This window comes from Epinephelus fuscoguttatus, linkage group LG20 (genome assembly GCF_011397635.1).
Source record: "Epinephelus fuscoguttatus linkage group LG20, E.fuscoguttatus.final_Chr_v1".
NCBI lineage: Eukaryota > Metazoa > Chordata > Actinopteri > Perciformes > Serranidae > Epinephelus > Epinephelus fuscoguttatus.
In genome coordinates, this window is record NC_064771.1 from 39,050,480 (window position 1) to 39,065,761 (window position 15,282).

General features: G+C 44.3%; 1 protein-coding gene across 1 annotated transcript in view; it reads left to right on the top strand.

Annotated features, from left to right (window-relative positions):
* acsf2 (acyl-CoA synthetase family member 2) overlaps positions 1 to 15,282 on the top strand; it is a 52,040-nt gene that overhangs the window by 17,787 nt on the left and 18,971 nt on the right. The window contains exons 6-10 of the mRNA XM_049562786.1: positions 5,427 to 5,589; positions 8,712 to 8,807; positions 10,241 to 10,389; positions 12,085 to 12,176; positions 12,317 to 12,393. Coding sequence (XP_049418743.1) covers positions 5,427 to 5,589; positions 8,712 to 8,807; positions 10,241 to 10,389; positions 12,085 to 12,176; positions 12,317 to 12,393 — 577 coding nt within the window. The remainder of the gene's footprint in view (positions 1 to 5,426; positions 5,590 to 8,711; positions 8,808 to 10,240; positions 10,390 to 12,084; positions 12,177 to 12,316; positions 12,394 to 15,282) is intronic.

A 15,282-nucleotide genomic window follows, 5' to 3' on the forward strand; every position in this document is an offset into this window, starting at 1 on the left:
GTGTTCTTTGCACTAAAAGATGCTGATGTGTCATAAATGATGATGCCAGAATATTTGATGCAGTCAACTTTTTAATCTGCACCAATAAAGTAGCACACAGGGGTAAAGTCAGGTCTCCACTTTATTGAATATTCCGTTCAATAAGAGAGTAAACATATCCAACAGGTGTTGCAGGAATCTGATATTACATCAGCAACAAAATGATGTTAACAGTGACAAGTTATGCCTTTTTTAACATGAGCTATGAGTTTGTATTTCTAATATTGTTAAAGCAATTGTGTGTCAGTATTAGCTCTGTATTGTCAAATATCAGAAATTAAAATAGAGTTTAAAACAATTAAAAACATACAGTATATGTGATTAACAAGCACTAAAAGTTTAAACTGATTATGAAGCTGTGAAGCACAAAACAAAACAATTAAAAACATACAGTATACTGTAGAGTAGCTATACGTGATGTATAGCTACTCCTGTGTTCATCACATCCTTTGGATTTTCCCAGAATTTTCATCCTGTGTCCTTCACAGAGAAGACAGTCTGTAAGCTGCCAGAGGAACCAAGAAACCCAGTTAGGGTCTCAGTTTTTAAGTTATGTCACGATCTGTTCACCTACTGGCAATGAAAAATTATTAGTACACGTAAGAAGTTGCATACAATACCTTTAAATGTTAATCCATGTCCCTATTTACAGACCAAGAATCTTAACAAGTCTTCATCATTGCTCTTATTCAATTGGACACAGGTATGCATAATTTAATTGATTATAAAGCCAGAAGCCTGGGTCAACAGGCCTAGTGAATGTAGTGGTGAAGGTGTGGAGGTGACTCAGTGTGTTGTTAGAGACTCTGTAGAAGGACAGAGTGTTAGGCCAGTCGAGATACACTCCAACTCTGCTGCAGCCAGTAGAGGGATAAGAACATTCCCATTTGTCACCGTTATGTCTTGCAGTAAGAAAGTGTTTTGTGAATGAGTGATGCCCAAAAACCCAGGATATGTTGTTCTTTCCAAACTGGGTCTGTGAACTGGTTGCTTTTCTGCCAATCTCTTTGTATGCAACAGCAACAAAGACAGAATCAAACTCACCAGTACTCCACTCTACCTCCCAGTAATGGCGCCCCATTAACCCCTCTCTGCACAACACCTGAGGATGATGATCAAACCTCTCTGGGTGAGGAGGATATCGCGGATATACTCCATTTGTTACTTCCTTCTTTCCCTCAGACAGACTGAGGTGTGCGTTTGCAGTGTTTGTGTCCAGGGTGAGATCGCAGGCATCTGACGGAGAAACCAAAACAAAATGTCGTATTAGTTGAACAGGTAAATTGAGGAGAGTAATTTGTTTATTTAAAATGACTTACACCAAATCATATCTCTTCTGTCTGTGATGGTCTCCACAGGAGGCAGAACAGGCTTTGAGAAATCATCAGTGACCAAAATGCCGTTCTTGTAATGGTAGATAGTTGCTCCTGTGTATTTCTCATTTGCGATGGCCGACACAAGGAAGCTGAACCTGCTGCTGTTCGTCAGGCCTTTGGCCATACCACTGAAGGCTTCAGCTTTTTTTCTCATTGTGGTGAGAACTTAATTTGAGAAGTACCACTGGTCTTCATCGGTACTTCCTGTTTTACTACCTGGGTCCGAGCAGTTGGCCATCGCAGCAAGGCAGGGGTCAGCATGCTTCAGGGAGGTGAACACAAAGCACAGAGCAACATCTACACCTGGAGCAAGAACCTCTCTGTCCAGCTGTGACTGATCTGGGACAATCTTTGTTCCCTTCATTATGTCTACACAGGACCTGATGATGTTGATTTCTCTCTCTTTATCTTTCATCCACTTGCTTAGCCTTTCATGACCGAGTGGTGACTTGTCTCTGTCTTTGAAGAGTTCTTCAGCTGAGCTCTCATCTTCTTTACCCTCACGGATGGATGGAAGTTTCTCTGCCATGGCCTGCTGGAGTTTAGCTTCATAATAACCACACGATTTCTGGAAGCTGCTTATATCTCCTTGAATCTATGGAAAATTCTTGACCACTCTCTCTTCCAGGCAATCGTTGCATCTCACTCCTATTTCCCTTAAATCCTCCAGAGCTTCTTGAGCCTTCCTCACGAGTCCAACGCTGATCCCACTCTTCAGCTCAGCAGCCTCTGAATATATTCTCCTCAATGGCATCAGCCACACCTTCACTGGAACACTGTTCTCTCCATTTTTTCCCAGGAGCTTTGGAAGTTGTATGTAGGTCTTCACTGCGTCTTCAAATGTTGTGGGGTTGCTCTCAAGAATAAAGTCTCCATAGAATTTGCAGGAGAATTCCTTGGTCAGAGCTTTTTCGTCATCACTCAGCTTCATGTCAACTTTTCCCTGAACATTAAATGAAGGGATTTTCTTTATCACAGCTTCCATGCTGTCCTGAATGTCCTGAGTGTGGCTAGCCTCCAACTTCTCACTGTCAAATACAAAGAAGGCATTTGCCCCATAAAGGATGCCTGTGACCACATGTGTTGCCGAGCTCTTCTCAATGACATCTGTCTGTTGGTAGTCTATGGATTCAAGGTGATTCACAGACAACTGCTTGAAGTGGGTGGTAGCTTTGTAGTGGCACGTCACTCTGCTCTGATTCTTGAATTTCTTCTGATCATTCAGATACTTGGCAGATCCTCCAACTTCAATCAGTCCACTCAGGACACTGGCCTTTAGAGACGCATCAACACCCAGCAGAGAGAACTTGGACTCAGTGGAGTCTGATGCAGAAATGTCAAATTTACTGCTGAGACCTTCCAGTTATCGTCTCTTCCAGAGTTCCATCATCCCACAATGTCAAACCTATAGAAATTGGAAAACATCAGTTATTTGATTAAGAAGGAAAATTATTTTGGCAATATTAAGTCTCAGAAAACTAATGATAATCATTTAAATTTCTGCATGTCAGCACTACCTCTCCTGACAGCAATTATCTGAACAACCAATCACAGACGACCTGCTCTTTGCTGCTGATTCGGCCACATCAATATCCTCATTCTCCTGGACATTTCTGCAGCCTTTGACACAATCTCTTGAACCACTGTCCTCAACCGCCCTCAGCCTCACCACTGCAGCTCTCTCTAGTCATATCTCCCCAACAGGAAATAGTTTGTCACCATTAGTAACTCCAGTTACACCCTGGCCCCAGTCAATCAAGGTCTCCCTTAAGGCTCTGTGCTCAGACCTCTCATCTTTACCATCTACATGCTCCCCGTTGATCAGATCATCCGCCAATACGTCATATGCTTCCACTTCCATGCTGACGACACAGTGAGGTTCTTGATAAATAATCATCAGTAATGTTGAGAGAATGACCAAGGTCCAGTCTTATTAAATAATTTACCCCTTGTTTTCAAATGCCACCTTGCCCTTGGAACGGTGTTGCAAGGAGCTAATGTTAGCAACCTGTGCACCTACCCTGCCAGTCTGCACCGATGTAAGAGACTTCATTGCTTAACATAAGTTGAATTTTGAGCATCAAACGCCATCAAAGGAGGGAATGTGACGTGAAAATATGTCAAAATGCAGGACTGTTATGCACAAATCAGAAATAGTAACTGAGGCTGCTGTCAGCTCTAGAGTGGTCTCCTCTGGTCTGAATCAGGGACTCATGTTGTTCCAGAGTTGTATAATTGCCTAGAGTTGGTTGGTGTTCTCACGGCAGCATTTACAAGAGGACCAGATCAAATGCCTTGTGTGAGAAAGCTGCTCTTGATTGGTCAGAATTTCCATGTGGGAAAAATCCAGGAAGTAAAGCAAACGTTGAAGAAGAGTACACTTGCAAGATAAATGTGACACTTTCTAATGTCACAATGGAGGGACAACTACGCAGGTTGATTTTAGCGCTGCTCATCGTGGACTATATTGCTGTCATTGTTCATTTTAGTCAAAGCATACAGTTTGAAAACGAGGCAAACGCGGCTCCAACTAGAAAACAATGTTTTGATGCATTGGATGTGCTGAATGTGCATATTAAGGCAGTACAGGAGGAGGTGCACATTAATAATCCTCCAGGACTGTAACATGCTCATGTTTAACCCAAACAATGTGTCATGTGACTGCAGTTGCTTCACATCCAGGTCGCAACACCTTCTCACCACAAACCAACCGCACCAGAGTTCCTTTGGAACCGGACTGAGACCACCTCTTCAAGAAGGTCTCGGTCCGGTTGGTTTGCTGTGTTCACACCTGCACAAACCAACCGCACTGAGGGGGCAAACACACTGGAGTTTTATTTAACTGAACCAAACAGAACCAAACCCTCTCAAGCTAGCTAGCTAGTTAGGTCCTGCGACATAAACATACTATCAATTTCTTTTGTTGTGTTTGTTATAAAGAAAGAGACCATACTACTTTGAAACAACAGCAAACTAAGATAATATGTTGGTTATCATCTTCTTTAAATCTTTATTAACGAGAAAAAAATACATTTGTGGGTTTCTTTTGTTCTTGTGCGGCCATCTTGCCGATGATTTCTCCTAACACTCAGATTCATAACATTCAGGCCATGTAGCCCAATCACTTCACTTCATACCAACAAGAATCGGGACACCCTAACTCCAGACATGAACACAGAAAACAGACGGATGAGGGCGAAGTAGTAGGGGCAAGTGTATTGGGATTGGGCCCGAGTGGGTAAAGGCGAATAATACAACAGCTACAACAGTTTGCTAAGTTTATAAAAATCCATCACTTTACTGAAATGCAGCCTTTAAAAGCAGCAAAAGACAACGCTGACAGTATCCGAGATTTAGTAAAATATCTAGTTTGACATCACGATATCGATATACTATTGACATATTTTGCCCAGCCCTACATGAACCTGATTAGTAAAGGAATTATGGGATTGAGTGGCTATGGTAACAGTGTACAGTATCAGTGTAACTGCGGAACATCCAACAATAAAACCTCCTTTATGTGTCTGTAGACTTCAAAAAAGGGGGGGGTTTCTCGTTAGTGTGTGTGTGTGTGTGTGTGTGTGTTCATTGTCGGGTGAAGCTCAGCCCCGCTCTCTGCCAGAGAACACAGGAAAGGACATCAAGACTGCACACAATCAAAATTTACACCCAAATTTTCGTGTCTCGTAATGTCTGTCCTTTCCTCTCTTGAGGAGCAGTTTATAGTCTGACAGAGGAGGTAAATGTTGATGGTGAATCAAGTTAATAAGCTACGATAGCTCTGAGCTCTGACAGTGTTGGGAGAGATTTGACCCTCTGACCTCAGTGTGAGAAATCTCCGGCCCTAAGTCTACATTCACAGAGAGCTTTGTCGGGCTGAAAAGGAGAACATGGATTGAACAGTAACATGCTTCTTTCACAGAGAACAAGACTCAAAGCTGAACAATTTTAAAGTCTAACTAGTTTCAAAACATGACCCGCATTTCTTTCTTTGTCGGTTTTCCTCCTCAGACTCCCAGAACTCCGATCTGTGATTGTTCTGGATAGTCGACACCCAGGAATGCATCTCTTTGAGGACGTGATGCAGGCGGGCAGCAGCCAGCACATGCAGCAGCTTCAGGATCTGCAGAGAAAGATCTCCTTCGATGATCCGATCAACATCCAGTTCACTTCGGTAATTGCTGCATAATTCCTGCTGACCTGAAGGAATATCAGAGGCCTGTTGGGATCTGTGTGAGATGAAACATGCTTGTTATTTGGCACTTCTAACTTAATGCGTGCCAGGTTTTCTTCCCCCCCGACAGGATGTCCTGCAGCACATCTGCACACTAGATTACAGCTCCTAACCTTTATCTGACTGAACAGACACTTCAACTCCTAACATGGAAAAAACACACACACTGACAGAAAGTTGTTCTGACAACATCCTGCGGCAGACACGTTAAATGTCTCCTCTCCTGTTTTGAACACTGTGTCACATTTTTGATATTTAATACGTTGGTCGTGCACCTTAGGATCCTGTTTTAGTTTTGGTCAGTGTGTGTCTGTGTGTCTGTGTGTGTGTTGTTTTTTCTTTTTGTCATTTGATGCACAACATTTCAAGTGAAGCAGGTTTCTACGGGAAAAATACCAAAATGTGCTCACGTGCTTCAGCCCAACCATCTCTAGGGTTTACAGAGGATGGTCCCAACAAGAGAAAATATCCAGTGAGCCAAAATGCCTTGTTGATGCCAGAGGTCAGAGGAGAATGGCCAGACTGGTTCAAGATGATAGAAAGGCAACAGGAAGTCAAATAAGCACTGGTTCCAACCAAGGTGTGCAGAAGAGCATCTCTGAAGCAACAACACCTTGTCCAACCTTGAAGCAGATGGGCTACAGCAGCAGAAGACCACACCAGGTGCCACTCCTGTCAGCTAACAACAGGAAACTGAGGCTACAATTCACACGGGTTTTCTCACCAAAACTGGACAATAGAAGATTGGAAAAACCACATTCAGATGGAAGCATGGATCCATCCTGCCTTGTATCAACGCTTCAGGCTGCTGCTGCTGCTGCTGGTGGTGTAATGGTGTGGGGGAGATTTTCTTAGTACCAACTGAGCATGGTTTAAACACCACAGCCTACCTGAGTATTGTTGCTGAGCGTGTCCATCCCTTTATGACCACAGTGTACCCATCTTCTGATGGCTACTTCCAGCAGGATAACGCACCATGTCACAAAGCTCACATCATCTCAAACATGACAATGAGTTCACTGTACTCCAATGGCCTCCACAGTCACCAGATCTCAGTCCAATAGAGCACCTTTGGGATGTGCTGGAACGGGAGATTCTCATCATGGATCAACTGTGTGATGTCATCATGTCAGTATGGACTAAGATGAGTGTATGCCACGAAACATTAAGGCAGTTCTGAAGGCAAAAGGGAGTTGAACCCAGTACTAGCATGGTGTACCTAATAAAGTGGCCAGTGAGTGTGTATGACGAGGAACAAAGCATGAAATCCAAATCACAGTCCTCCTCAATTCAGGAACTGCAAATAATAGCCAGAATATTGTCAACAGGACGGTTCTCCATGCCCTGAATAGTACAACAACAAAATGACAGATGAGCTGAAATTAAAAGAGAGCAGGAGAGATGTCTAAAGACAGGTTCAGAATAAGGGGGCACTTTATCAGAAAGCAACAAGAACAAGAAATAAACACAAAAACTTCAGTCTGAGCTCTGGATGCGTCTCACAAAGGGGCCCCACACCTCTTAGAATTTTTTTTATCTAAGTAACAAATTGAGTAAAGGATCTTTTTTAGATTAAGACGGGACAAAATGTCCCTCAGCTACTGGGCATGTGTGGGCGGGGCAGCGTTCCTCCGTCTGATTAGAGCCGCCTGTGTGGCCAACAGAGAGGCAAAAGACAGTGTGCAGTGTTGGACTGGAGTCAGGTATACATCATCCTCTCCTGTGGTGCCAAAGAGGGCGACCAACCAGAGGGTTGGGTTGCAGGTCAAAGTTGAGGATACAAAGTTACAAAGCTTCATAGATTTGGTGCCAGATCTTATCGATTGTTTCTCTCTGTTGATTTCTTCTGTCTTTGTCCTTTCAATACACAAATAATATTTCATTAATATATTCAATATCATTTCCATTTTTAAATTGAAGGTGCTTCCTCCTTTTTCCAGTTTTGCAATATGAGCTTCTTATAAAGTAAAGACGAGAAGAGAATTTGACATCCTGTCGGGTGTCTTGTTTTCCTAACATTTTGACAGTTGACACAAATTGTTGGTGAAAAAACTACTTCACAAATGCAGGTTCTTTAAATCCATCTTTCAGTATTCTCCTAAGTCTTTTTAATTTTGACACAGTACCAAAGACATTTAATTTAATTTAATTTAATTTAATTTATGGTTTTATTAATTTAAATTAAATTAAATCAGATTAAATTAAATTAAAGTTAAATCATACAAAATTATAACGTAGCCTACCATAATTATTATTATGCAGATGACATGCAAATATACATATGTCTCTCACCAGGTGATTATGGACCTGTAGAACATCTGTGTCACTGTAATGAGCAAAGAAATGGTTGGATGCATCAAACTTTTCTCCAACTCAAAAGAGATCAGACCGACATCATTGTGTTTGGGCCACGGAGAGAAAAACAGAGTGTCGGCTCTCACCTCAGATCCCTCCATCTTATAACTAATAACTTTGTTTTTGTCCTGGAAGTTTCAGATCAGATCTGTAACGTCATCTGCCTACTACCTATTTAAAAACATTGCCAGAGTCAGAGGAATAAAGTCAAAGCTCGTCCACACCTTTATTTCCAGCAGATCAGATTACTGCGATGGTCTGTTGGTAGGACTTTAAAAACAAGCTGTTCAACAACTTCAGCTCATTCACGATGCTGCTGCGAGGGTCCTGACAACAACTAGGAAATATGACCACATTACTCCAGTTGTAAAATCCTTACATGGTTACCTGTCACTCAGAGAATGGATTTCAAAATGTTGCTGCTCTTTGGCTCAGCGCCCAAATATGTCTCAGACATGCCTGTGACATATGAACCTTTGGGGACCCTGAAGACATCTGAGGGCCGGCCTGCTGACCGTCCTAAGAGTCAGAACAAAGCTTGGTGTTATCACGCAGCACAAACCTCCCAGATGTTAGACAGGCCCGACTCTCAACACTTTTATGTCAAAGCTAAAAACCTTCCTTTCTCACACCGCCTGCTGCGCCCTGTACTCACCGCACATGTGTTTTTAAACTCAGTTTTGAATCACTTTTTCATCTGTTACCAGGGAACAACTGGCGCTCCAAAGGGTGCCACCTTGACTCATCACAACATCGTCAACAACGCCTACTTTATTGGTATAAGAATGGGATACTCCTGGAAGGTGAGTCTGAAGTCTAGTTCACACTACACAACTTTCAGTTTTTTTAGATTGCTGAACTTTTCACACCTCACAACTTGTTGTCTCGTCGTCGGGACTCTTGAAATCGTACTTTTCACACGAGTGAGCAGCGACAGGGGGTTTTACAAGATCTCTCACCAGGGGACAGTCCCCAAATTGTGGTCTCAAAAATTAGATTTTGTCACAAATGCACACGAGCAAAGTGACACATGTTCATAAAATAGCCTGTTTCCACGTCTTTACTATGTATCGCCTGTTTCCTCCGGTGCAACAACAACTTCTGTTCATGTTGCAGACACAGAAAGGTTCCTTCTTTAGTTTGTAATCACATGAAAATAACATCATGTTTTTGTTCCCTCAGAATGAGCTGTTTATATCTACACAGAGAGCTGGTCCTCGTCTATGGAGATTGCCGCGTTGCACCGCCATGTTTCTACAGTAGCCCAGAAAGGACAACCCAAACACTGACTCTAGATAGAGGCGTTTTTGTTTTCACGTCGGCCCCTGTAGTGAGAAGCCCACCTGTGATGAGCAGCATCAGAGAAACACTGATTTGTAAAGTGAAACTGCTTCATCAAGTGTTTTTACCAGTTTGAATCAGCTGATCTGTTTGTTCTGGAGAGGAAGAGACTGTGTGGAGGCTTCAGCTCCTGGTACAAACCTCCTGAGCAATGAACACTTAAAGGGGAACTAATGTTGTTTTCACCCTGGGCCCTATGTTCAGATCTGCTTTTGTCTAAATGAGTAATAGGATGTTCAATATGTGACATGTCTCCAGTACCAAGCTAGGGCTGACCTGCCTGCAGCCCGTGAGCGCGCGCTATATTAAATAATAGGGCACTCAGACAGCGTCAAACAATGTCAAAATACGTCCACTAAAAGTGCATTTTTTATAATATAATATATAATCAAGATGCATTCATGTTGAGGAGTAATTAGCTCTCAAAATAAAACAACTGTTGGTTTCATTCCCAGGGAAATACATAGGGTCAGACTAATAACTGGAGAAGAATCAGTCATGTCAGTAGACTCCTGTATGTAATGAAAGCTAGTTTACTGCTCCAGGAAGTGAGTCGAATATTAACAGACCCGTTTCCTTGTCTCTGTTGAGTCTGACAGCCAACATGAGCTTCATACTTTCTAGAGCTGATCTGAGCGCAATCTAAATGTCTTGTTGACCAATCGGATTGCTTGGTTGGAGCTACTTGTAGAATATGCATTAACCGACATGCATCATGCATCATCTCAGAGATCGTTAACCTCTTCTGGGCAGAGAGCAGATTTGCGAGGTCACAAACTCCTTCACTCAGAGAGCTGACAATCATCAGCTGAGTCTGTGTGTGATGAACTTTGAGCACAGGTGGAGAAAAAACCCAGACTATTGCTCATGTTCAATGTCCTGTTTTGTCCCTCAGCATCACATCGCCTGCATCCCTGTGCCTTTGTACCACTGCTTCGGCTCTGTGGGCGCTGGAATGTGCATGGCCTTGCACGGCCTCTCCCTGGTCTTCCCCTCTGCTGGGTATGATGGGAAGGCCAATTTAGCAGCAATAGAGAGTGAAAGGTAAGATCAGGAGTCCAGGTCAGTTTATTTAGCCTTTGAATTACAGTGAAAATGATCTTTGATGAAAGACCTCATTAAACATGCAGCACACAGAGCTGCTCGGACAAAAGATTGAATGTGTTTAAAATATAATCACCCTTACCTCTGGAGTTCTGTGGTGCCCTGGGGTGCAGTGATGTCACAGGAAGGAGGAGGGGGGATGCTTTGTTATACTGAGCTTATTTCAAATTAACTACTCAAATCTGAAGGATGACGGAGGCTGAAGCAGCGCAGACTGGTTCTCACACATCACAAAATATTCTTTAGCTGACATGTTGGAATAACTCAGCATTAATCATAAAATAATCTGATATATTCACTGATTGGGGCAGAAATCAAGTTTTCACAAACGTGTGCTTTATCCCAGCAGCAGCAGCAGCAGACTGACAGTCTTTGAAGTTTCACGTTACTGTTTTAATCTCAAACTAATTGACAGAGTTTTTCAGCACATTGAAGTGAATTAGACATCAATGAATCAAAGCATGAACACACAGCATGCAGCGTGTCTCTAAACAGAAGCTCATGTGCACTGAAGTCAGCTGAGCCACAAATATTCATTTTTTGAAACTGTGCAGTTTGGGGCCAGTTTGCAAAGCTGCTTACTGATGTTTTCATTTTTACTTTTGGATGAAGCAGCTTTTAATGTCTCAGAGCAGAGTTGCAGCGACGTGTTTCAAGAAACACTGTGGTGTGAAAACTGACGATTATCATACAGGGCACATCTGCTTATCTATGATATTGAAAAATAAATAAATACAACCGGACACAGAATCTCTCCTTCATTTGAGTTATTTTCCAAAGGGAGACTTTTTACACAAACGTCAGTTAATAAAAATAGTTTGAGTCATGGTAATAAAACATTTGCTCAACCATAAATAATCTTCCTGTTCCTGCCTCTAAGGATCACTCTGAAGGCCTTCGCACACTGACTCTGATGTGTTTACCTGTGTGGCTGTCACCTTTCCCTCCGTGTCTTTCATTTGGCGCCGCAGCTGCACAAAGAGGTGGAGTCACACTGTTTAGGCACCATTAGCTCCAACTCTCCATGACGAGAGCCATGTGCAGGCAGTCCCGGCCCACACTCTGAGTTTGTGTGAGGTCCACACCCTTCTCCTCTTCATCATCATCATCATCATCATCATCATCATCCACCTGAATCTCACCATCTGACCTGTTGAAAGTAGCTGTCTGAGTCATGAGATCATTTGTGCATCCTGTCCCTCGTCTCGTCACAGCTGTGTCCTGCCTCCACAGTTTCTTCACACACTCTTGGTCAAATGTCTCTAAAGACCGACAGATACGAAAAACACAGAAAATTGAACCTGTTTTTTATTTTAATGACAGATGAAAGTTTCAGACTCATTGTGCAAACGTGATTAACACAACGTGAAGGCAGAATTATTTATTTATTTTTTTAGAAGAAGAAAACCAACTCAGGGTGCACAGGCCCTAACTAATACCGTGATATCGTGATATTTTCTGAGACAGTTATCGGACCATGATGATAACCATATCTCAAAGAAATGTTTTGAGTTTGAAATTAAAATTAATAAATAAATAAATGCAAATTTTTGACACATTTTTTTTCCAGGTTTATTTATTTTTTTTTTATCAGTTTTTCCAGTGAAGATGAATTTTGTTAATTTGTCGTCACAGGTGCTCGTTCATCTACGGCACCCCCACCATGTACGTGGACATGATTAACCAGCCGGATTTGGCAAAATACGACCTGTCATCAGCCGAGGCAGGTGAGGACAAAGATATGCTGTTTTAATAACTTGAACAAAACAAGTAATAATTTTAAAAATTTTATTTGTCTGTGAATATTTCCACAAACTGACTGCTGCTGATTTCACTGCTTAAATGCTGCTTTGTTTTTGTGCTGAAGGCATCATGGCCGGTTCCCCGTGTCCTCCAGAACTTGTGAAGAATATTGTTTCTGTGATGGGCATCAAGGGAATAACAGTGAGTCTTATTATCTTATCTTATAATCACAACTATTCATTAGCCAAGTATTTCACTGCTGGAAAGATGTTTCTTGTTTTTTTTAAATATAAAACTGGGCTGTCTGTGCAGTCGTTAAACACACAAACTTTTGTTGTTACACACAGTAAGCAGAGAAAACAGGAGAGGAGCTATAATATTAGATGAAACTCCCCAGCACAGTAAATAAAGCATTGAAAATGGACTCCACTTTTATCAGCTGCAGCATTAAAGTCTCTGCTTCACACAAAAGGCGCTGCTTTATGACACACAGGACCCATCGACAATATCATATTATTTTCAAGGGCTGTAATGCATGAACAAAATGAAGCATTATTAGATCTGGGGCTTTTTAAAAACTATTATTGTTATTATTATTATTATTATTATTATTATTATTAGGCCTGTTCTTATTTTTAAAAAATATATATGTACAGCCTGTTTAGATCCGGGGCTATTCATAAAACATCCGGGGCTGAAGCCTCAGACACTCAGGCCTCAGACGCTCAGGTCTCAGACACTCAGGTCTCAGACACTCAGGTCTCAGACACTCAGGTCTCAGACACTCAGGCCTCAGACGCTCAGGTCTCAGACACTCAGGTCTCAGACACTCAGGTCTCAGACACTCAGGTCTCAGACGCTCAGGTCTCAGACACTCAGGCCTCAGACGCTCAGGTCTCAGACACTCAGGCCTCAGACACTCAGGTCTCAGACACTCAGGCCTCAGACACTCAGGTCTCAGACACTCAGGTCTCAGACGCTCAGGCCTCAGACACTCAGGTCTCAGACACTCAGGTCTCAGACACTCAGGCCTCAGACACTCAGGCCTCAGACACTCAGGTCTCAGACGCTCAGGCCTCAGACGCTCAGGCCTCAGACACTCAGGTCTCAGACGCTCAGGCCTCAGACACTCAGGTCTCAGACACTCAGGTCTCAGACACTCAGGCCTCAGACACTCAGGCCTCAGACACTCAGGTCTCAGACGCTCAGGCCTCAGACGCTCAGGCCTCAGACGCTCAGGCCTCAGACACTCAGGCCTCAGACACTCAGGTCTCAGACACTCAGGCCTCAGACGCTCAGGCCTCAGACGCTCAGGTCTCAGACGCTCAGGCCTCAGACGCTCAGGTCTCAGACACTCAGGTCTCAGACACTCAGGCCTCAGACACTCAGGTCTCAGACACTCAGGCCTCAGACGCTCAGGCCTCAGACACTCAGGTCTCAGACACTCAGGTCTCAGACACTCAGGCCTCAGACACTCAGGTCTCAGACACTCAGGTCTCAGACACTCAGGTCTCAGACACTCAGGTCTCAGACACTCAGGTCTCAGACACTCAGGCCTCAGACGCTCAGGTCTCAGACGCTCAGGTCTCAGACGCTCAGGCCTCAGACGCTCAGGTCTCAGACGCTCAGGCCTCAGACGCTCAGGCCTCAGACACTCAGGTCTCAGACACTCAGGTCTCAGACACTCAGGTCTCAGACACTCAGGCCTCAGACACTCAGGTCTCAGACACTCAGGTCTCAGACACTCAGGTCTCAGACACTCAGGCCTCAGACGCTCAGGTCTCAGACGCTCAGGCCTCAGACGCTCAGGTCTCAGACACTCAGGTCTCAGACACTCAGGTCTCAGACACTCAGGTCTCAGACACTCAGGTCTCAGACACTCAGGCTTCAGACACTCAGGTCTCAGACGCTCAGGTCTCAGACACTCAGGTCTCAGACACTCAGGTCTCAGACGCTCAGGTCTCAGACGCTCAGGTCTCAGACACTCAGGTCTCAGACACTCAGGTCTCAGACACTCAGGTCTCAGACACTCAGGCTTCAGACACTCAGGTCTCAGACGCTCAGGCTTCAGACACTCAGGCTTCAGACACTCAGGTCTCAGACGCTCAGGCTTCAGACACTCAGGTCTCAGACGCTCAGGTCTCAGACGCTCAGGTCTCAGACGCTCAGGTCTCAGACGCTCAGGTCTCAGACGCTCAGGCCTCAGACGCTCAGGTCTCAGACGCTCAGGCCTCAGACACTCAGGTCTCAGACACTCAGGCCTCAGACACTCAGGTCTCAGACACTCAGGCCTCAGACACTCAGGTCTCAGACACTCAGGCCTCAGACACTCAGGCCTCAGACACTCAGGCTTCAGACACTCAGGTCTCAGACACTCAGGTCTCAGACACTCAGGTCTCAGACACTCAGGTCTCAGACACTCAGGCTTCAGACACTCAGGTCTCAGACACTCAGGTCTCAGACACTCAGGTCTCAGACACTCAGGCTTCAGACACTCAGGTCTCAGACACTCAGGCCTCAGACACTCAGGCTTCAGACACTCAGGTCTCAGACACTCAGGTCTCAGACACTCAGGTCTCAGACACTCAGGTCTCAGACACTCAGGTCTCAGACACTCAGGCTTCAGACACTCAGGTCTCAGACGCTCAGGCTTCAGACACTCAGGTCTCAGACGCTCAGGTCTCAGACACTCAGGTCTCAGACGCTCAGGCTTCAGACACTCAGGTCTCAGACGCTCAGGTCTCAGACGCTCAGGTCTCAGACGCTCAGGTCTCAGACGCTCAGGTCTCAGACGCTCAGGTCTCAGACGCTCAGGCCTCAGACACTCAGGTCTCAGACACTCAGGCCTCAGACACTCAGGTCTCAGACACTCAGGCTTCAGACACTCAGGTCTCAGACACTCAGGCCTCAGACACTCAGGCCTCAGACACTCAGGCTTCAGACACTCAGGTCTCAGACACTCAGGTCTCAGACACTCAGGCCTCAGACACTCAGGTCTCAGACACTCAGGTCTCAGACACTCAGGTCTCAGACACTCAGGCCTCAGACACTCAGGCTTCAGACACTCAGGTCTCAGACACTCAGGTCTCA